Raw genomic sequence first — 21,507 nt, 5'->3', positions numbered from 1 at the left:
CTTTTGGCTGTTATACGTGTTAGTACAGTAATCTGCGTCACAGCAGCTCAGACAAGGAACAAACCGGAGTAGGCTGGGTTTTTCAGAGCAGCCAGCCCGAAACGCGTGTCAGAAACAGAAGCCCCCCCAAGGCAGATCCAAAAGTACACAAAAAAAGCACCAAAAAAACAGTGCATAAATCACAAAAGTGCCTGAACCAAAAGGTAAAAACCAGAGTGAAACACATAAAACAAAACACATAGTTCCTGCAACCAGCAGTCCCTACAGCAGGGCCATCTTGTAAAAAAAGATATGTTGAAACCTTTTTACAAAAATGGATCGTTAAATTCATCCAACCAAACATTTATTTAAACAGTGTTGAAACATTAAGCATTTTCAAAGACATTTAAGATAGCTAATAGAGGAACTTTGTTGTATACATCATGATAAAAAAAACAAAAACGATCCATATTCTCATTATTCTGAATGCCAGACTAAAACTCCTTTTAAGATTCCTGAAGTTGCTAAATTCCATCCATTTCTACGGCTTGTCCCTGTTGGGATTGTGGGGAGCTGCAGCCTATTCCAGCTGCACTCAGACGACTAACTACTACCTCATATTTCCTATTAGTATGGTAAAGAAACAAAGTGCACGCAAATGTTGTTGCAACACTTGTTGATGCCATTAGAAACTTATTTTTGATCCAAATAATTGCTAAATCTTACACATTTAACAAAGTGAAAGCATTACCATGTACTGAACTTCAAGCACCACTGAAATCCCTGTAAATCTAACGGCTAAAGTTTGTGTTTTTTCATTCCTTTGTAGCAATGTAAAATCCTCAAAATCTTATCAAGTATATTGAAAGTAAGTCTTGTACCCAAAAAAGGTGCATTACAGGCTTTAATTTTGAAAAAGTTGCACATATTTAGTTATAAAAGCTTACTGAACACAGTATTTTTCAATCAGTCAATCAAAGTTTACTTACAAATTTCTCAAAAGGCTGCACAAGCCAGAACAACATCCTCGGCTCAGATCCCATAACACGGCAAGAGAAAAATCACTTTTTCTATTTAATTTCCATCAACCAGAAAGTAGCCTCCATCATCTGGCACATGAACAGTGTATGTTTGTTCATAATGTGCATTGTTCCATTGAACCAATAAGGAAACTACAAAGTAAGAACTGAAGGGCCTTTACAAAGGTAAAGGACATGAGCGGAAGCTGCATCAACGGGTATTAAGCTGCCACATTGTGGAAGGCAGTGAGTTGTATAGTTGTATCTTCAAAAGGGGGATGGAATATCCCACATCCCACAACAACACAACTTACTACCTCACTACAGCACAGCTACACATCCATCAAAAGTCCTCGTAGTAGATGGCAGCTTCATGGGAGACCTTTCAGTAGCTGAAGGAATCGCCAATCGTTGGTCTCCTGTAAGCATCAAGGACTGCAGCCAGTCTCCATGGCAACTTAGGATGTTGGCCTTTTGTCATTTGGAAGACAGTTAGGTTGCCGTGGGAAAGACAGTAGGCTGTATAGTTATCTCCCAGATCTGGTGTGATCCTAAAACTATACAAACTACTACCTCATCCCACAGCCCCATTGCCATTTGAGGGAACGTAGATGGCGGCCATCTTGTCACTAACAATGCAAACATCCTTTGAGGGCTTTCATTTGCTGCATGAGACAGCCCAGAAGCACACGAGTACCTTGGGAACAAGAAAACACAACCGATGAGTGCTGACATTTGAATAACACAGGAAAAATAGAACCGATGAAGGGGGAAATGCATTCATTTCTGACGTTGGCTGAAAAGACTAGTTTATCATATGTAAAATGTTTGCTTTACCAAATAAATGCATTTTCAGTTGTGTAATGCAACTGGGAATATGAGCTAAATATTGGATCGATATACCACTACATAACACAATCAAGCATAAACATTCCTGCTAACGTCTCCTTCCTCATAACTCAGGTGAGGCTAAGGCTAACCTGATCACCGTCTGAGCCCTGTATAGCTAGATAGCTGCTTCGTTAGAAGACCTGGCAATAAAAGTCATAGTCAGTCAACCATGGTTTACTTCCCAGCGAGGATAGCGACATACTTTTAAGCAGAACGCCCACAAGCAGGCAGAAGAAAGCAACTTAGCTCCGACACTTGTGACTAGCTAGCTGACAGCTAGCAAGAATTGGCGGTTTTCGACCTCTCAGTGCGACTGCCTCCACATCCGCCGCCCCGGAGCCACGGTTGTTACTACCTTGTAATGGCCGTGGTTCGCTCGTAGTCCCCGCAGTGACAAAGCAACAAAATCGCTTTAATATTTAGAAATTACCCAGCTTGTCTTGTTCTGATTCACATCCACGCCATCATTCTAGTCGAAGTGGTTTTGACCGGGTTTACTGCAGGCGGTTGCCAACGCGAGGAAGTCTCGCGATACGAAAAAGTAAACGAGAACGAGATTTCAATAAATCATAATACAGCGTTGACTTGATATTACCCGTATGTTAGGATCATACGTTGTGCTTGTAAAGTAATGTCGCAACAAGCTATAGGCATATATTAGCTACAATTTGAAGTTAAAGGATTTCCTCTCCCATATTGTGTCAAAAAGTCAGGACATTTTTTTTGGTAAAAAAATCTGGATTGATTTTAAGTGTAAAAAAAAATCGGGATTTTTTTTTAGCGTCAAAAGATCCGGAGTTTCTATGCATACTGTCAAAAAGTCGAGATTTTTTTGTAAGTATCAAAAAGTGAAGATTTGTTTGGGGTCAAAAAGTGGAATGTTTTTGTCTAAAAAAGCGAGATTTTTTTTTCAGTGTCAAAAAAATCGGGATTTTTTTAAAGTGTCACATAATCCAGATTTTTCAAGCGTCAAAAAAAAATCAGGATTTTTTCAAGTGTCAATAAATCTGGATTTTTTTATAAGTGTCAAAAAGTCAGACTTTTTTTTTGGCAAAAAGTCAGAATTTTTTTTTGTCAAGAAATCGGGATTTTTTCTAAGTGTCAAGAAATCGGGATTTTTTTCCATGTGTCAAAAAGTCGGGATTCTTTTTAAGTGTCAAAAAAATATGGATTTTTTTTAAACGTCAAAAAAATGAGGATTTTTTTTAAGAGTCAAAAAGTCAGAATTTTTTTGTCCAAAAGTCGGTATTTTTGTAAGTGTCAAAAAATCTGTATTTTTTTCCAAGTGTCAATAATTCGGGATTCTTTTTAAGTGTCAAAAGTCTGGATTTTTTAAGTGTCAAAAAGTCTGGATTTTTTTCCAAGTGTCAAAAAGTATGGATTTTTTTCCAAGTGTCAAGAAGTCGTGAATTTTTTTCTAAGTGTCAAAAAGTGAGTGTGAATATTGTGTATCTGTGTTGGCCCTGCGATGAGGTGGCAACTTCTCCAGGGTGTACTGTGCCTTCCGCCCGTGTGCAGCTGGGATAGGTCCCAAAAGAGACAAGCGGTAAAAAATGGATGGACATAACACAACGGTCTTAATCCCGATTGATAATGTGCTCTATTACGGTATGTATGTTCTATTGAAAATACATTTTGGTATTATATAAAAATACATGGCAAGATTCATAGGCTTCTTCAGATAGTTTAAGTGATTTTTTTGTCAGGGTTATTGCCCTCTTCTTTCTACAATTGGAACTGAAATCACTCTATTGTAGCGCTGCATCAATAGTGTTGTAAATACATGGGACTAGTTCTACTTCAATAAATGTAGAAAACTATTGTTTAGGATTTAAATTTTTTATAATTTTTTGACATTTCTCTTTGGGGAAAAAAAAGCAGACTGGGTACATGGGCTGATTTTTTTTACTAAAAGAATAAATTTTATTTCAGCACTGTAAGTCATTTCCCAACCAGTACAAACATGACTGCCATCTTTGTCTCTTTCTGAACCATTCCTCCCCTCCCTCTGTGATCAGACCACCAACAGCCAGACAAAAAAAAGTCACTTTTTTTTTTCTTCGCTCATCTTTCCACAAACAGTCTGGTGCTTCCATAATGCTAACAATGATGACAAATTATACCGACCATAATTATAACAGCGATAATGATGATGATAATATCTCTATAACAATAATATCATGGATACATAGGAACCCTTTTTGTTGTGCAGGTAGTTAGGTGGTTCTGGGTACTCCTGAAAGCATGTTTGAACTAAGTGGTAGGAGAGGGCAAACATTGATTGGAGCACCTTTGCAAAGGGGAGAGGGTAATTATGGAGTTTGGAGGGTTCTGAGGGGGGAGTGGCAGTGTAGACAAGACAGATAGGAACCTTCATTCACTCTGGACAAAATGCTGTGAGAATCCTGCAGATAGATCGGAACAGGTACAAGACATGTCAACCTTTCCACACTCATAACCTTAATACTGTTTAACGCTTACACTGCACAGCACTTTTCTTACCCCAGGACTTATCTAACATTGTCAGCCTTTCTGAGAAACTCCTGCTCACTGACGTGGGCATAGGTGTTTTTAAGCTCACAGTCAAGTCAGGAGCACAGGGTTTCCTTGTAAAACATAAGTAGAGAGGTTTGTACCCCTCCTTGGAGGAGTGGGAAATTGTAACATCTACTCCATGATTGGTTGCAAATAACTAATCAAATTAGAAAGACTACACACTAAAAATGCTCACCAAATACGGTGACGCACTGCAACAAATTGTCATGATGTTCACATGATCCCATCATTCTCAAAGCTATGATTCAAAGAAAACTGGCCCACTTTGGAGTTGAGTGAGTTAAGGCAAGCTTGAGAAAGTGTGACAACATTAGAAAAGTAAAGGGGGAGGAGAGGGGAACTAAAACCCCAGCACAATTGACAGCGTATTTGTTGAGCGTCACTGCTTCCGGGGTACTGGATCTCATGAGTGTGCACAGTGCTTCCCACAGCCTAAATTCAGTCAATGTAGAACTATTCAAACAGTGTGAACGAGCGAGTTCAAGATACATCCCCTCTTGATTTCTAGCTTCTCGCCTACTCCTTGCTTTTCACACTTCCTTCCTGCTTCCCTGTCTGTTTGCGTCTCCACGACAACCACGGTGTATAGCCACCGTTACCTCTCAGTCTTAAAATCACACGTGCTGCAATGTCATTATACACACAGACTATATATATATGTGTATATATATATATATATATATATAATATATATATATATATATATATAATATATATATATATTATATATATATAAAAAATCATACTCATCTATAAGACATTTCTGGGAGGCGGGGATAGACTATGGGGGATTTGGGAGAAAGGGGATTGTAGGTGTACTTTGTTTAGTTCTCAGGTGACATCTTTTCGCTGCTTTGTGTAAGGGCGCAGAGTTCAGCTTAGATTGGTAAAGTCAACCACAAAATTATCATCAGGGATATTATGAAAATCAAGAGTGCAGACAATGGTTCTCATCGGTAACGGGCAATATTTACTTACGTACGTTAATGGTGAAGTTGTCTAAAGATGCCATATAAAGGTAAGGAAAATCGCAATCATTACAGTTCAAATCTCTAGGTGGGCTAAGCGTATTTCAGTACTAACCGAAGCAACGGTAGGATTAGAAGATGTAATAACATTAAAATAGTAAGAAAAACACAATGTGCACAACTGAATTTAAGTTTTTTTTTTCCAGAATTTTTTTTAAAACTCTGGCTAGATACATACAGAAATTGATTATTAATGTTAAGATAACCATTACTGTTAGTTGGATTGATTAAATGGGCAGGGCAGTCAAGAGAGAAAAGAGAAAGGCGGCCAATGCAAATGATCCTAGGGCTACGGGCGAAGCAAGGAGGCGGTTGTTGTGTGAAAGTGAGAACTTAAGTTTATATCCTTGTGTCTGTGTGTTTGTGTTTACTTCTAAACTATCTGAGGTGATTGTGTGTGTAGTCCCCATGAAGAAATCGCTGACTAGCGGTTGCATTAGCAAGGAAATTTCATTACTAATGCAACAAAATGTTTTTCTTATTTGTATTGTAAAGTTCAAATTTAAATGACAATAACAGGAAGACCAAGTCTAAGTCTTAAGGCCAGCAACCTGGTTTTGGGTCGTATTTTTAAAATCTTAAAATTTTTGGTATTAATTCCTCAGCAGAAACCCTGGTTAAGACAAATGATCAAATCACAAACAAATGGTTAATATACATTTACCTCTGCGTGTTCTGTACCCCCCTGCTATTAAATATTCAACATTAAATAGCTCTTCTTCTGACTCATGGTGGATTTTACAAGTGTAATCATATAATTTATTAAATTTAACTATACATTGGTTGCTCTCTTTTGTGACAAGAAACATCATTGGAGGTGGTGGCCTGGTGACAAATCCAAAGGAGTTGTTGCTTCGTGGGGACCAAAGTGAAGGGGAACTATGTCTGTGCTTGTGTTAGGAGAAAGATAAAAGATCATGTATAATAAAAAATGTGTGTGGATAGGAGGGGAAGAGGGGTCAAAAAAGCAGAGGCAAGGGAGGTTGGTTTAACAAGCATAAAAAAAAGAAGTAATTATTCAAATCCCTATTGAACTAAAACAGACGAGCACAAAAAAGGGACACAAGATTATGTATTGTGTTGCTGTTTTTATCCATACTAGCTACTGTGTAACTCAGGGTCAAACATCTATGTATGTGCATGTATTGTGCGTTTATGTGCATGTATCAATGTGGTACTTCGTCTACCTGAAACGTCTCATGTATTTTTTCATGTCCATGCTAACGTGAGTGTAGGGATTCTGAGTCAGTCGAGAATGTTACCAAATGATCTCCAATGAACTGACAACCACTCCACTGGCAACTGAAACTGCACAAATATATCACTTAAGCACGAAAGCAGAGAGAATGCTGCTGGTAACAAACAACTGAATATCTATTTAGTGTGTGTGTGTGCGTGCATTTGTGTGTAAGCGTGCTTTTTGGTGTGTGTGTCGCGATCGATAAAAGGGCATCGTATACCAGATAACACTGGCTTGCCGCAGAAAAGCCAGCCTCTAATGATGTACTATTGAAATACATGTCCTAATGTCAAAATAGTTGAAAGCAGTTAAGTATGTGACTCCTAGAAAGTCTAGACTTGGTATTTTGGCCAGTGGAGCCATGTTCTCCAGCCTAGTCTTTGATGTCTAAAGAGTTTTTAAAGTCCAGACGCCGCCATTTTTGAACTATGAGAAACATACAGCATTCGTGTTGTTTTATTTCTCATTGATAACCTCTTTTTTCATGTCATTCCGTGTTAAGAAACGACGGCATGCCCCAGTCATGTGACGAGCGCAAGTCTACCTACACTTGTCACTGGGTCGGCTATTTGCGTTTTCTGTAATGGTTGTGTTCATACAGTGGGGCATGTCTGACACGACTACATTACGCTTACATATAGTCAGTCTTTTCCTTTAAAATAGCATTTCCATGTTAATTTTGTGGCACATGAAAGGGCACAAGTCATCAACATAGTATGAAAATAAGGTGCTTTCTTGTTGACTTGCCTTTTTATACTGTATAGCATATTTTCATGCCACTGGATAGCATCTCTCGGGTATGTCTACTGCTTTGAAACATGCAGTTGTTCTGTATATAGAACTGGTAAAAAGTACATATGTTGATTTCCATTGTCTGTGGAGGGGACATTTCGTTAAATGCAAACATAATTGCTTTAACAAAACAATTCACTCTCCAAACATGAGTGGGACACTAGGGGCACTGTGAGGGTGCCCTCTCTCCATGACGCATGTTACGACCCATAAAGTTTCCACGTTGTTTGTCAGAGTGACTTTGGGGAAGGGAAGAGCATTCTGTTGGTTTAAAGTGACACACTACAGCTTGGCAACGCACAAGCTTTCAGCTTGAGGCAATTGCCAGGACAACAGTTACTTAATCGCCACCCAAGGATGGAGGGATCTTTGAGGCTAAGCTGACACACCCCTTTACATCAGTGGCCACTTGTCGGCCAGCTGCGTTAAAATTCACTTTGGAAGTTACTTTTCTGAAACCAATTCCCAGGAAACATGGGTAATCAGGTTTCCTTAAAAAGTTCCTTAGAGAATGATGTGGCTTTGCAGGGTCTGCATGAGACCTTTTCCGCTTATTTGCACTAGCTGCTAGGCAGCAGTCTCTTCTTTTTGGCCTATAACTCTAGAAAGGTGCCTCAGAGTGTTTCACTTTTTTATCACCTGGCAGAGGACCTTCCAGTGTGGTTTAACATCTTAAAAACAAAGTGCCTCTTTGTTTCGAACCACTCTGTACACATTCTGACGTCTCTCAAATAGATTTCTATCTCTAAATGTTCTTCTACATGTCTCCATTAGTTAGGCGCACACCCCTTACGTGCTAAAGTCAATTATTTTGTATCGGGGCATTTTTTTTCTTATATTTAAATACAACAAGTGCTTCTGTTGGGATAGTACAATCAAAACTCTTGTAGAAAGGGTCGGGAGGCGAGGAATATAATATAATAATGCACTTTTCTAGGAGCAGGGTATAACTTTGCATACATTAGGGATTAAGGTGCACAAATTCCTGGGGTCTGTGAGCATAGCTAAACTCTGGGCTATGCAAAGTAATATAGCATCCTAATATCAGAAATGCTCCAGTGATTGATAACCAATCAAACTATAAAGGGGATATGGAATTCTTTTTTTTCAAGCAGTGCTGCTATTTTGCACAGTTGGGGGCCATTGTGGGGACAATATTTACGTTAAATCTTTCAACATGTTAAAAGGTAAGTCTCTGAATGTTCCTTGGAGCTCTTGTCAGTCAACGCTTAGATGACACGACAATCACAAATCGCATCGACACACAGACCATAGTGACAAGGTCTAGATGTTGTACCCATGGAAACCACATACAATCTGTCACCGGGAACCACAAATGTGTGCGCAGTTTCATACAATGGGACTAATAAACCAACATACAAAACTCAAACTGTACAGGTGACCGTACATGAGGGGGCTTGTTTAAGTGGTGGTTGGTGACAAGAGTGGAACGTGAAACTTACGTTACTTTGTGTGCGGGAGAAAAGCTATTTTTTGAGGGGTAGGGCGCTTAGACTTACAGAGAAGACTTCTCTTTATAAAAACATAAAAGCACATGAGAAAACTAAAAACAGGGTTTAACTGCTTTGACAACCAACTGTTTGGACGCATCACATGGAGCAGAAAAGAAAAGGAGACGGATGCTCTAATGGCTTCCTGCTCCATGGGATAGCATGCACAGTTAGGAGGCAGGGCTACAAAGACAGGGAAAGGCAGTCGAACACATAAATCTCTCTCCGAGCATCCCGTCACTCCTCTTTCTGTAGCGCTCCATCTGAAGGGCAGTCGTCAAGGCAACAGGGGGCCTCCACTTGGACCCCCTCTGAATGGTTGTCTCTGCTGGCTAAGGCACACTGGATTGGCTGGGTCAGGGGAACCAGCTCCAAGGGCTGCCCAATGGCTGCTGAGCTGCCATTCAGCTGCTGAGTCGCAACCTCTGGCGTGGAGCCCACCTCTTCTGGGGGCTTTGGGGAACTGTTGGATGGAGGGGGGGACGATGTCTGGGGGAACGAAAGAGTTGGAAGGAATGACGATTTCAAGCTTGTTCTCTGGTGATTCTATGAATTCAGAAAAATGTTTCCGTTCAAATTTGGCTGTTGGCATGGTCATACCTGTGTTCTGCTGGCAGTTGCCTTCTTCCCTCCTCGTAGCTTTCCGGGAATATCTTTACCCCTCCTGTGGTGGGCAAACAGAAAAAAAAGTTGTCATAGTAAAAAAATCAATGATGGGGCAAAACGCTAGTTTTCCCCCAATAAATTACTACGTTCTACCATCAAATGACTGAAGGTGCAGTGCCAGACTATGGCAAGTATGTGGATCACTTTTTGTTGTTGCTAAGAAAAGATACATAGATCAGTGGTTTGGCTTCAATGTGCATACTTTTGTGTTTATCATTTTTCTGTCCATCCACTAAGGGTGCGGAAATAAATCAGTTCACCTCCGAATCGCAATTCTTATTACGATTCTGAATCGATTCCAAATTTTCTTCAAGAATGTGTTTTTAAAAATATGCTTTTTAAGCCATCTCTGTACTTACTTATCTTAAGTATTCTCATTAGTTAGTGGCCAATAGGAGGTTTTGTAACTTGTAACCTGTTTTTATTATAAAAAGTTTTTTTATAAATAGCAAATAACAAAATGTAAGAATTAGTTTGAATCGAGAATAGATTCTGAATCGTTTTGTCACCCCAAGATTCAGAGTCAAATTGAACAGTGACTTGTTTTAAGATTCACATCCATACTATCCACCACTGCAGAGATTATAATTGTATTTGGAGCACACCATTTTGTGATTATTAGTAATGCAGCCGAGATAGGCTCCAGCAACCAATGCTACCCCGAACGGGACAAGCGGTAAAAAATGGATGGATGGGATGGATAGTTATAATTGGGGTTAGTTACAGTACATCTGGAAAATATTCAAAGCGCTTCACTTTTTCCACATTTAATGTTAGAGCTAAAATTTAATAAATACATTTTTGTCCTCAAAATTCTACATGACAATGTAAAAATGTTCGACATTTTTGAAAACGTATTAAAAGAAAAAAAAAAGAAATCACATGTACATAGGTATTCAATGCCTTTGCTCAATACTTTATTGATGCACCTTTGGCAGCAATTACAGCCTCAAGTTCTTTTGAATATGATGCCACAAACTTCACCTATCTCTGAGGAGTTTCAACCATTACTCTTAGCAGCACCTCTAATGCTCCACCAGATTGGATAGTAAGCGACAGTGTTTAATGGAATTCAACACTGGGCTCTGGCTGCGCCACTTAGGGACATTCACAGAGTAGTCCTGAAGACACTCCTTTGAGTACTTGGCTGTGTGCTGAGGGTCATTGTCTTGCTGAAAGATGAACGGTCGCACAAGTCTGATTTCAAGCAGGTTTTCATCCAGAATTTCTCTGTACGTTGCTGCATTCATCTTTCCCTCTATCCTGACTAGTCCGCCAGTTTCTGCCACCGAAAAACATCCCCACTGCATGATGCTGCCACCACCATGCTTCACTGGAGGGATGGATTTGGCCTGGTAATGAACAGTGCCTGGTTTCCTCCAAACATGACATCTTGCATTTACGCAAAATATGTAAATTTTTGTATCATCTGACCAGATAATTTTGGTTCTTACGGTCAGAGTCTTTTAGGTGCATTTCGGCAAACTCGAGGCAGGCTTCAATTTGTTTTTACTACGGAATGGCTTCCGTCTGGCCGCTCTACCATACAGGCCTGATTACTGGATTGCTGCGGATATGGTTATCCTTCTGGAGGTTCTTCTCTCGCCACAGAGGAATACTGTAGCGCTGACAGTGTCCATTGGGTTCTTGGTCACCTCCCTGACTATGACCCTTCTCCCCCGATCGCTCAGTTTTGACGACTGGGTAGCTCTAAGAAGAGTCCTGGTGGTTCCAAACGTCTTCCATTTACTGATGATGGAGGCCACTGTGCTCCTTGGGACCTTCACAAAGGAGCAAATATTTTTCTGTACCCTTCGGCAGATTTGTGTCTGAAGATGATCCAGTCTCAGAGGTTCACAGACGATTCCCTCCACTTCATGCTTGGTTTGTGATCTGCCACGCAGTGTCAAGTGTAGAACCTTATTTATAGACAGGTATGTGCCTTTCCAAATCATGTCCAAACAACTGCATTTACCACAGGTGCACTCATTAAGATGTAATAATATCAGAAGGAAGATCAGTTGAAACATGCATGTTGCATCAGAGCTTACTTTTGAGCTTCATGGCAAAGGCTTTAAATACTTATGTGCATGTGATTGCTTAGTTTTTTAGTCTTGAAGTTTACAAAAATGTCTAAAAAAATGTCACATTGCCATTATGGGGTATTGTGCATAGTGTGTTGATGACAAAAATGTATTTATTCAATTTTAAAGTAAAGCTGTAAAACAAACTGTAAAAAATAGTGTAGCACTGTTAATACTTTACGGATGGAATGTAGATTAGTTCTTGAGTTACAATGTCAAGATGAAATAAACATTTGATCTCATGCAAAACATTTGAAAAAAACATGTTGCCAAACGGTTGTTGAAATTGTAACTCACTTGCTTTCCCAAAAGGGAGAGCAAATATGTACATTAAGATTGTGTTTTGAATACATGATAGTTTACCAAAATTGTGCACATATTTAGTGTTTAGCTAACACAGTTATTACTCACCCTTTTCCTGCTCCCACTGAAACCACTTGCATGTTGAACCCCCCTCTGCCACGTATTGGTTTGTTCCCAGCCCACTGGCCAACAACCATACCGGCAATCTCCAGTTTTCCTCCTTGAGGAGGTATAGACTGGATGCCTGAAAAGCAGTTCATCTTTGACACATAATATACTAGGGATGGGTAGAAAAGTGATCTAATCAATATCTTTTATTATGGGCAATATCAATTAAAAGTCATGATATCAATGTCCCCCGCCTAGCCCCTGGTAATCTTGTGTATAAAGCAGCAGCAGTATCTCACTGTGCTCACTAGGGCTAAAATAATCGATTTAATCGATTTTGGATCGATATTTCAAGATTTTTAGCAATATTGATTCACAACACAAAATAGTGATAATTTCACCCCAAACGCTTGGTATTTTTGTGCATCGAGCCCCAGCAGCAGCGTCATTCTGACTGACTATGCTAATATTAATAATAATGGATTAGATTTATATCGCGCTTTTCTATTGTTAGATATTCAAAGCGCTCACAGAGAAGTTGGAACCCATCATTCATTCACACCTGGTGTTGGTAAGCTACATCTGTAGCCACAGCTGCCCTGGGGTAGACTGTTTGCGCCTACGGCCCCTCCGACCACCACCAATCATTCATTCATCATTCATTCACCAGTGTGAGCGGCACCGGGGGCAAGGGTTAAGTGTCCTGCTCAAGGACACAACGGCAGCTATTTGGATGTCAATAGGTGGGAAGCGAATCTGCAACCCTCAGGTTTCTGGCACGGCCGCTCTACCCACTACGCCATGCCGCCCTGCTAACATTACCTTCCATCAATAAGCCCTCTGGGGAAAAACAAACTTAAGTGAGGGACTTACTGATATTATATTATCACCCACAAAAAGTACGCACTCTATGGAGCTAAAATAAGCGTAAAACGTTAACTGAATTGAAAACAATTAAATGGAAATACTGAATTTTATAGTTTTTTTAAAATAATATTATTGTTATTTAAATGTATTGTTATTGCTAGTAATATTATTTTACTTGTTTTGGTTTATTTGTTACTGATTTATATCCAATTTTTTTTTTTTAACTATTTAAAGTTGAGTTTTGGCGGTACAAAAGTTACTCATGTTTTCAAACTAATAAATAATCGCATAATTAATCGTGATTACAATACGAAAAAAAAATAATTGTGATTATTATTTTTGCCATAATTGTCCAGCCTTGGTACATTTTTATTTTGTAACAGATTAGAGACATTTTAAATATTTAGATGTATATTGATTAAAATTGAATTGAGTATTTTTTGAAGTAAGAAACCACCGAAGGTGGAGATAAAAAAAAGGGCTGTAACTTTAGCAATAAGCTGTACTACGGCAGCTAAGGAGCTGCATGCACGATAGCAAGTCCAGATCCATAAACATCCATGTTTTTGTAAGAGGAAGAAAGTTAAGAATTAATCTGTGTACCTGGGAAGGCTCTGGGTCTGTGTTGGGCAGGGTGGTGTGGATGATGTGGGTGATGGGGAGGCATGCCACCCATGGGTCGAGGTGGGTAGAGAGGGGGCATTGGGTAGAAAGGGGGCACCATAGCAGGTGGCAGAAAGGCAGGGGATGGAAGAGGGGGTGGTGGTGGAGGAGGACGAGATAGATTAATCCCCTCGAGTATCGCCTGACGCATCTTCTCCACCTTGGAGACTAGCTCCTCCTGTCAAGGAGAAAGAAAATTGACATTGCAACTTTTAGCACTATGTACAGTATGCCTATCAACAGCCCAGGACTTCATCAAATCAGTAATCTAATCTTGATTTCCCTTTGCTGTCAAAATCCTTAATCCCTGTGGCTATTGAATTGTTATGGTCAGGAATGGAGTGGGTTCATACCTGGCCTTCACACATATCGAGCAGGGCAGCACGATCACGGGCAGCACGAGCCAGTTTGCTCTGGAACAGTTTGCCATCAAAGAAGCCCCAGGGACAGCAGTGTTCCCATGGCAACGGCTGGCCGCATACATCGTTGATGAACAGCGCTGTGTCAACACCAGCCATAAAAAGAGCAGCCAGCTGCACGCCACGGGCATCAACCTTCTCCACCTAACAGCCACACAAATGAACCTCAGTCAAAATGTAGACAATAGGAGAAAATGCATCAAGTTTTAAATCGCAGCAAGTCGCCGAGAGACTGGCATTTTACCTTGAGTTCCTGTAGCTGGTCTGGTTCATAGAGCTGATTTGAAACAGCCTGGGCCAAGAAGGCATCCAGCTCATGTCTCTGGAGGATCCTCCCTCCAGGCCACTGCATCATATACCTGAAAAAAAATAAACTCTTTAAAGCAGAAAGAATCACCTACAGCTTTTATATGTCATAGTTTTACTAAGCAGAAGCTCCAAACAACTTAATCTCGAGTGTCGTACCTGAGCACGCAGCACATGAGCAACAGATGCTGTGGGACCTGTGCTGGGTTAAGGAGGGCTGGGCAGTCAGAGCGTAGACAGGCTAGGAAAGCCCTGGTTCTCCTAGAGCGGTCCTCACTGGCACGACCCAACCACAGGCGGCGCAAGTTGGGACATGTCCACTCTCGGAAACATAGAGCCGGAACCAGTTCAGGAGTCAGAGCGGATTTGGATTTACCACTGCTCCACTCTTTGACAATCACTGGAGGAACTGAGAATGGGTAAAGCAGTTAAATCTCCGAGTAAGGAGTTTTGTCATTGCATCTAATTTATAGAGTGCCAGCTCCTACCTTCCAAGGGCGCTCTCCTACGGAGGGCAAGTCTTTCCAGGCGGCGGTGTATTTCAGCCAGACTGAAGAGGACGCCATAGGCATATTGTCTGGCAGCACGAAACAGCAGCGAGGCAGGAGGTAGCTCAGAGTTACACTCATCCTCTATACAAACTGGCATTTTCATCTCTCCCTATCGGTACGTATAGGAAAAGAAGATATATATTAAAAATCAATAAATGTAGCCCAACAAATTTGTTTATTAGTTATATAGTTAAATGTAACTTTACCTTGGTCAAAATGTGGTAAATCTGTGGGTACATCAGCCCTCTTCTGTGTCTATGTTCCGCTACACGAAGAACCTCAGCACTAACCTAAAACAGTTGATTTCCTATCAGCAATAGCTACACAAAACTACATAATTGTATACTTTTCAGTTTTTTACCACAATGACAAACCTGAGGCAGAGGGGGCGTGGTTATGTCCATGTGACTTCTCGTCGCCATAGACAGTAATGACGGAATGTTTGACCCGCTCCCATTGCCTTGTGAAGCATCTCCAGAGACCGGGCACCCCCTTATAGCAGGATCCTCCCAGCGTGAGGGCTTGTCCGCCAAATGGCTGTGTAAATGGGGGAAGGGAAAGCCATATGCATGTTTCACATTACAGTCATCATAAAATACTGCACAAACGAAACATTTTTTTTCAACCTATTAAGACAACCGATAACCTAAATGGAAAGTCAAAAACCCTAAATCTGAAAGGGATCCTCTGTAGATGACTAGCCCTGCACTTGCAACCGTCTCCTTGGAAGCTTAAAACTTTGATTTAAAGCTATATAACTTCACATGAACTTTGCTAAGATAACTGCTGTTGTATTGTTGTTCCTTCCTACAGTGGAACGCATGTGTCAAAAGTGTTAATATCAACATCAGCTTCCTTTAATTGCAGAAAGTTAGCCACTTGTTGCTTAGGGGAGGCAACATCCATTTCATCTGTTTCACCTCTGTTGTCAACTGCTCTGGCATTGGGTCTCGGCATAATGTGCAGTCCAGACAAGGTCACATCATTGATTCATGTAGTCTGGTCCATCTCATCTATGGTATTTTATGGTGTGCAGTTTTACTCTTCAAAACACTTCATTTCATTCCTTATGTCACAAATCACTCTTTTTAGGATGCAATTCTGCAATTTTAGACTTTCTATATTTCATTGCAGGTTTTCCACAGTTGATTGTAGGACATATATTTGTTCCAACATCATCCTTATCTTGTTCTGTTTCCAGAGACACGTTCAGTGAGCCCACATTTCCAAAGCTAGAAGATGTGTTCCTTAGATTGCACTGTTGCAAAGAAGCCATTTGAAAGGTAGTTGAAGAAGTTTAGCTTTCGGAGCTTTCAACAAATCCACATCTGCCACCGGACAGAGCTCGAGTTAGAGGTGTCAGCCTTTGTCGTTGTGATCATGTGTGGTCAGGGAAGCTGCTTCTAAATCGATCCAAAAACTCCCACAGCTTGATCTCAGTGAGCTTCAGGTTGCTAGGAAACCACTTTGAACTATTGTTGGGGCTGGTTAGCCTCAATGACTAATAGTACTTTCATATTGCTAATTTCAACAAATATGTGGCTCACGCCGGAAAATATTTAGGTCGGCAATGTCAGCAAGCTATCATGTAGCTGTGATCACATTGAGTGGTCAGGAAAACTCTAAAATTACTAAAAACTCGGGTAGCAAGAGCAAAGCATTTTTTTTTGTGTGCGTCCTTTACAGTTGACATGAAGTGACACAATCAGATCCAAACCATGGATTTTGTGAACTGTTCCACCACTATGTGCAGCCCAGCAGTACATTATTTCTTAATTCCAAGCAAAAATGTTTAAGGTTTTCGCAAAGTGCTAAATTTCACTAACTACCTTTCGCAAAGTGCTAAATATCACTAACTACACTTAAACTATGAAGTGCACTTGTGTTAAATGTACTCTCTTTTTTTTACAAGTTCTCTTTTTATTAACATTTCTGTGGCTGAAAATCAGCCGCCAACCCTGTGGCAAACCAAAGCGCTCCCTGTGTTCAGTAAATATATGTTATGAATATAGCCACAGTGTTATGTGATGAGATATGTTCAGACCACTCGGTCTGTGTCTTACTTTGCATTACTGTCATTAGGTTCATCTCCATCTGATGAAGAGGAAGGCGACGGAGAAGGACCAGGCTGAGTGCCTGTGTGGTGATTAGGCAAACGAGCGCCGCCCTGAGTGGAATCATATGGCGCCGACCAGTCAGAGAAGCCCATCTTTCCTGTCGGTGAATCATTGCAGTCTTGGGAGGGCGGCGGTGGGTCCGGGAATAGTGGCGCTGCGCCATGTCCAAATGGAGCATTTAGAAAAGGTGGTTTTAAGCCAGGCATTTGGGGAGGAAGGAACTGATGGGGAATGAGAGAAGAGAAGATGTTAAGAGCTAATGATGTCAAATTACTTCTTCCTTCTAACGACATTTCGTGAGAGGGTTTAACATGTAAAGAATCACAGCCTCCTCCCTTTGTGATGAGCATATTACACTGATTATAGCAGAAAACACAAACCACCTCTGCTTTACATGGATCTCTCTAGAGCTGAGAACAATCACACACGTTACACAGCAAATGGGTTAAGGTGACGAAGCAAAGGTATCTACCTGATTTTTTCCAAGGTGCATCGGTCCCATGTGGCCAGGTGGTCCCCCAAATGGAGTGGGTCCAAACCCAGGTACTAAGTATAAAATCCAAAACACATTATTTTATTTATTATTTTAAGTAATATGTCACAACTGGAGATTTTAACATATTTTTTTAAAAATAAGAAAATATCATAGCACCTATTGTGGAAGCTTTGGGGCCAAAGCGATTCATATCTTAATTCAGAAGCAGCCGTCAGTAGCCATTAAGGGTCTAGCAGTTTTGTAGATACCACGATATTTCGTCTCAAAGTCTTTACAAAAATGCTGCGACGCCTGACGGTATCAAACAAACTTGGTGTAGTTTTTTTCTGGTGCTTTAGCGTTGGCCGGGTCTGAAAATAAACACTATCTCCCAGAATCCTCTGTGTAGCTTGGGACTAGTAAGTAGGGGGCATAAAACACCGTAAGAAGCAACTTAAGTGTGTTCATAGTAGATGAGAGAATTGTTGTTTATGGACATTACATCAAAATTTGTCGATAACTTTTTGAGTTATGTTGCTCACAGACATTTTCAAGCATTTCATATATATATATATATATATACATACATACATATAAATACATATATATATATATATATATGAATAAATAATCCGTTCATGAATGAGTATATCCGTTCAGCCACCGTGTTCAATGGAGAAGTCTGATCTACAATATTTGCAGGCAGCAAACACCCCTTCCCCTTCGAGCTTTCCTGGGTGAACTGACATTTTTTCCAATCATTTTGGAACTTGCAAGCGTACTTCTTCTAACTCGTCGTCACCATGTCTCTTCTTCCTTCTACTTTGTCAGTTATGTTTTTGGACATTACTACTTGCCGTAGTTTCGAAGCAATGCATGATGGGAATCCAGACTGTGTCTGTCAGAGTATTAACGTGGCTGCTGGAATAAACACACGCTGAGAAATAGCTCCGTGCCTGACTACTTTATGGGTTATAGATAAACCTATGGATAACGGAGATATATATAATATTCTCCTTTTCTGGTGAGAGAGGACGCTAAAGGCAGTGCCTTTAAGGCACGCCCCCAATATCGTTGTCTGAGTGAAAACCGGAAGAATGGTTGCCCCGGGAGATTTTCGGGAGGCATTGAAATTCGAGAGTCTCCCGGGAAAATCAGGAGGGTTAGCAGGTACGACACACACACACACACACACACACACACACACACACACACACACACACCGTACTTCCTTGAATTTCCGCCGGGGCGCTAATTAATTTAAAACCTCTTCTCACTCCGGCGCTTACCAAAGGCATGTGGTAAAAGTAAGCATGCGCTAAATATTTTAAAACCTTCTCACTCCGGCACTTACCAAAGGCATGCGGTAAATTTAGGCCTGCGCTTAAAAATTTTAGTGTGATGTAAGGATACCATCATGAAAAGCACATTTAATAAAAAAAAAACGTTATTATGGTTTTACCTTTACTTATAAATGAAGTCCATGCGCAGCTCCTTCAGATCAAAAGCATCGATAACTTGTTTACAGAAGTTTTCCTTATCTTTCTTCAGTTTTAAAAGTCTCTCTGTCTCGATGGAGATCTTCCTTTACTATCTTCTGCTTCGATTGAAAGTCCAGTTTAGAAAACTGTTTTATTTTAGATAAGTAATCCTCCATGTTAAAAGTGCAAGCTTGAGGAGAAAATAAATACACAGGCCCGGAGTTAGGGAACGATGGCGAGCGCCTGGTTGCCTGTCCCCATGGGGCCTGGCCGGGCACAGCCCAAAGAGGCAACGTGGGTCATCCCTCCAATGGGCTCACCACTCATAGGAGGGGCCATAGAGGTCGGGTGCATTGTGAGCTGGGCGGCAGCCGAAGGCAGGGCACTTGGCTGTCTGATCCTCGGCTACATAAGCTAGCTATTGGGACGTGGAACGTCACCTCACTGAGGAGGGGGGGGGGGGGGCGTAGCCTGAGCTAGTGCTTGAGGTAGAGAAGTTCCGGCTGGATATAGTCGGACTCACCTCGACGCACAGCAAGGGCTCTGGAACCAGTTCTCTCGAGAGTGACTCCACACTGGCGTTGCATGCAGTTAGAGGCGAGGAGCTGGGGTGGCAATTCTGGTTGCCCTCCGGCTCAAAGCCTGTACGTTGGAGTTCAACCCAGTGGGGGGGCGGGTCCTGACTGTTGTTTGTGCTTATGCACCAAACAGCAGTTCAGAGTACCCACAATTTTTGGATACACTCCATGGAGTACTGGAAAGTGCTCCCCCGGGTGATTCCCTTGTCCTACTGGGGGACTTCAACGCTCATGTTGGCAACGACAGTGAAACGTGGAGAGGCGTGATTGGGAAGAATGGCCGCCTGGATCTGAACCCAAGTGGTGTTTTGTTATTGGACTTCTGTGCTCGTCACAGATTGTCCATAACAAACACCATGTTCAAACATAAGGGTGTCCATATGTGCACTTGGCACCAGGATACCCTAGGCCGCAGTTCCATGATCGACTTTGTAGTTTTGTCATTGGATTTGCAGCCTCATGTTTTGGACACTCGGGTGAAGAGAGGAGCAGAGCTTTCTACCGATCACCACCTGGTGGTGAGTTGGCTGCGATGGTGGGGGAAGATGCCGGACAGACCTGGCAGGCCCAAACGCATTGTGAGGGTCTGCTGGAACGTCTGGCAGAGTCTCCTGTCAGAGAGAGTTTCAATTCCCATCTCCGGAATAACTTTGAACATGTCACGAGGGAGGTGCTGGACATTGAGTGGACATGTTCCGCACTTCAATTGTCGAGGCGGCTGACTGGAGCTGTGGCCGCAAGGTGGTTGGTGTCTGTCGTGGCGGTAATCCAAGAACCTGTTGGTGGACACCAGCGGTAAGGGATGCCGTCAAGCTGAAAAAGGAGTCCTATCGGGTTCTTTTAGCTCATAGGACTCTGGAGGCAGTGGACAGGTACCGACAGGCCAAGCGGTGTGCAGCTTCAGCGGTCGCGGAGGCGAAAACTCGGACATGGGAGGAGTTCGGGGAAGCCATGGAAAATGACTTCCGGACGGCTTCGAAGCGATTCTGGACCACCATCCGCCGCCTCAGGAAGGGGAAGCAGTGCACTGTCCAGACAGTGTATGGTGTGGATGGTTCTTTGCTGACCTCGACTGCGGATGTTGTGGATCGGTGGAAGGAATACTTCGAAGACCTCCTAAATTCCACCAACACGTCTTCGTATGAGGAAGCAGTGCCTGGGGAATCTGTGGTGGGCTCTCCTATTTCTAGGGCTGAGGTTGCTGAGGTAGTTAAAAAGCCCCTTGGTGAAAAGGCCCCGGGGGTGGATGAGATACGCCCGGAGTTCCTTAAGGCACTGGATGCTGTAGGGCTGTCTTGGTTGACAAGACTCTGCAGCATCTTGTGTACATCGGGGGCGGTACCTCTGGATTGGCAGACCGGGGAGGTTGTTCCTCTCTTTAAGAAGGGGAGCTGGCGGGTGTGTTCCAACTATCGTGGGATCACACTCCCCAGCAAGGTTTATTCAGGTGTACTGGAGAGGAGGCTACGCCGTATAGTCAAACCTCGGATTCAGGAGGAACAGTGTGGTTTTCGTCCTGGTCGTGGAACTGTGGAACAGCTCTATACTCTCGGCAGGGTTCTTGAGGGTGCATGGGAGTTTGCCCAACCAGTCTATATGTGCTTTGTGGACTTGGAGAAGGCATTCGACCGTGTCCCTCGGGAAGTCCTGTGGGGAGTGCTCAGAGAGTATGGGGTATCGGACTGTCTGATTGCGGCGGTTCGCTCCATGTACGATCAGTGTCAGAGCTTGGTCCGCATTGCCGGCAGTAAGTCGGACACGTTTCCAGTGAGGGCTGGACTCTGTCAAGGCTGTCCTTTGTCACCGATTCTGTTCATAACTTTTATGGACAGAATTTCTAGGCGCAGTCAAGGCGTTGAGGGGTTTGGTGGAC

The 21,507-nt window shown here is 42.0% G+C and overlaps 1 protein-coding gene and 1 long non-coding RNA gene across 3 annotated transcripts in view; both read right to left on the bottom strand.

Annotated features, from left to right (window-relative positions):
* Positions 1 to 865: 865 nt before the first annotated feature.
* LOC133554963 (uncharacterized) lies at positions 866 to 2,387 on the bottom strand. The gene is made up of 2 exons (XR_009807251.1): positions 2,320 to 2,387; positions 866 to 1,695 (listed from the first exon to the last, which is right to left on the bottom strand). It is a non-coding gene; the product is annotated as an uncharacterized LOC133554963 (long non-coding RNA).
* Positions 2,388 to 3,785: 1,398 nt separating this feature from the next.
* The window catches only part of fam120c (family with sequence similarity 120 member C), a 59,746-nt gene continuing 42,024 nt past the window's right edge, over positions 3,786 to 21,507 (bottom strand). For both annotated transcript variants that reach the window (XM_061904300.1, XM_061904301.1), the window contains exons 6-17: positions 17,573 to 17,646; positions 17,047 to 17,321; positions 15,358 to 15,520; positions 15,190 to 15,273; positions 14,921 to 15,092; positions 14,592 to 14,841; positions 14,371 to 14,485; positions 14,061 to 14,270; positions 13,648 to 13,885; positions 12,178 to 12,313; positions 9,617 to 9,680; positions 3,786 to 9,505 (exon numbers count right to left, since the gene is read on the bottom strand). In XM_061904300.1, the coding sequence (XP_061760284.1) occupies positions 9,254 to 9,505; positions 9,617 to 9,680; positions 12,178 to 12,313; positions 13,648 to 13,885; positions 14,061 to 14,270; positions 14,371 to 14,485; positions 14,592 to 14,841; positions 14,921 to 15,092; positions 15,190 to 15,273; positions 15,358 to 15,520; positions 17,047 to 17,321; positions 17,573 to 17,646 (2,033 nt within the window). In that variant the 3' untranslated portion in view covers positions 3,786 to 9,253. The remainder of the gene's footprint in view (positions 9,506 to 9,616; positions 9,681 to 12,177; positions 12,314 to 13,647; positions 13,886 to 14,060; positions 14,271 to 14,370; positions 14,486 to 14,591; positions 14,842 to 14,920; positions 15,093 to 15,189; positions 15,274 to 15,357; positions 15,521 to 17,046; positions 17,322 to 17,572; positions 17,647 to 21,507) is intronic.

This window comes from Nerophis ophidion, linkage group LG06 (genome assembly GCF_033978795.1).
Source record: "Nerophis ophidion isolate RoL-2023_Sa linkage group LG06, RoL_Noph_v1.0, whole genome shotgun sequence".
Lineage (NCBI taxonomy): Eukaryota > Metazoa > Chordata > Actinopteri > Syngnathiformes > Syngnathidae > Nerophis > Nerophis ophidion.
This window is presented reverse-complemented; position numbering and strand designations above follow the sequence as displayed.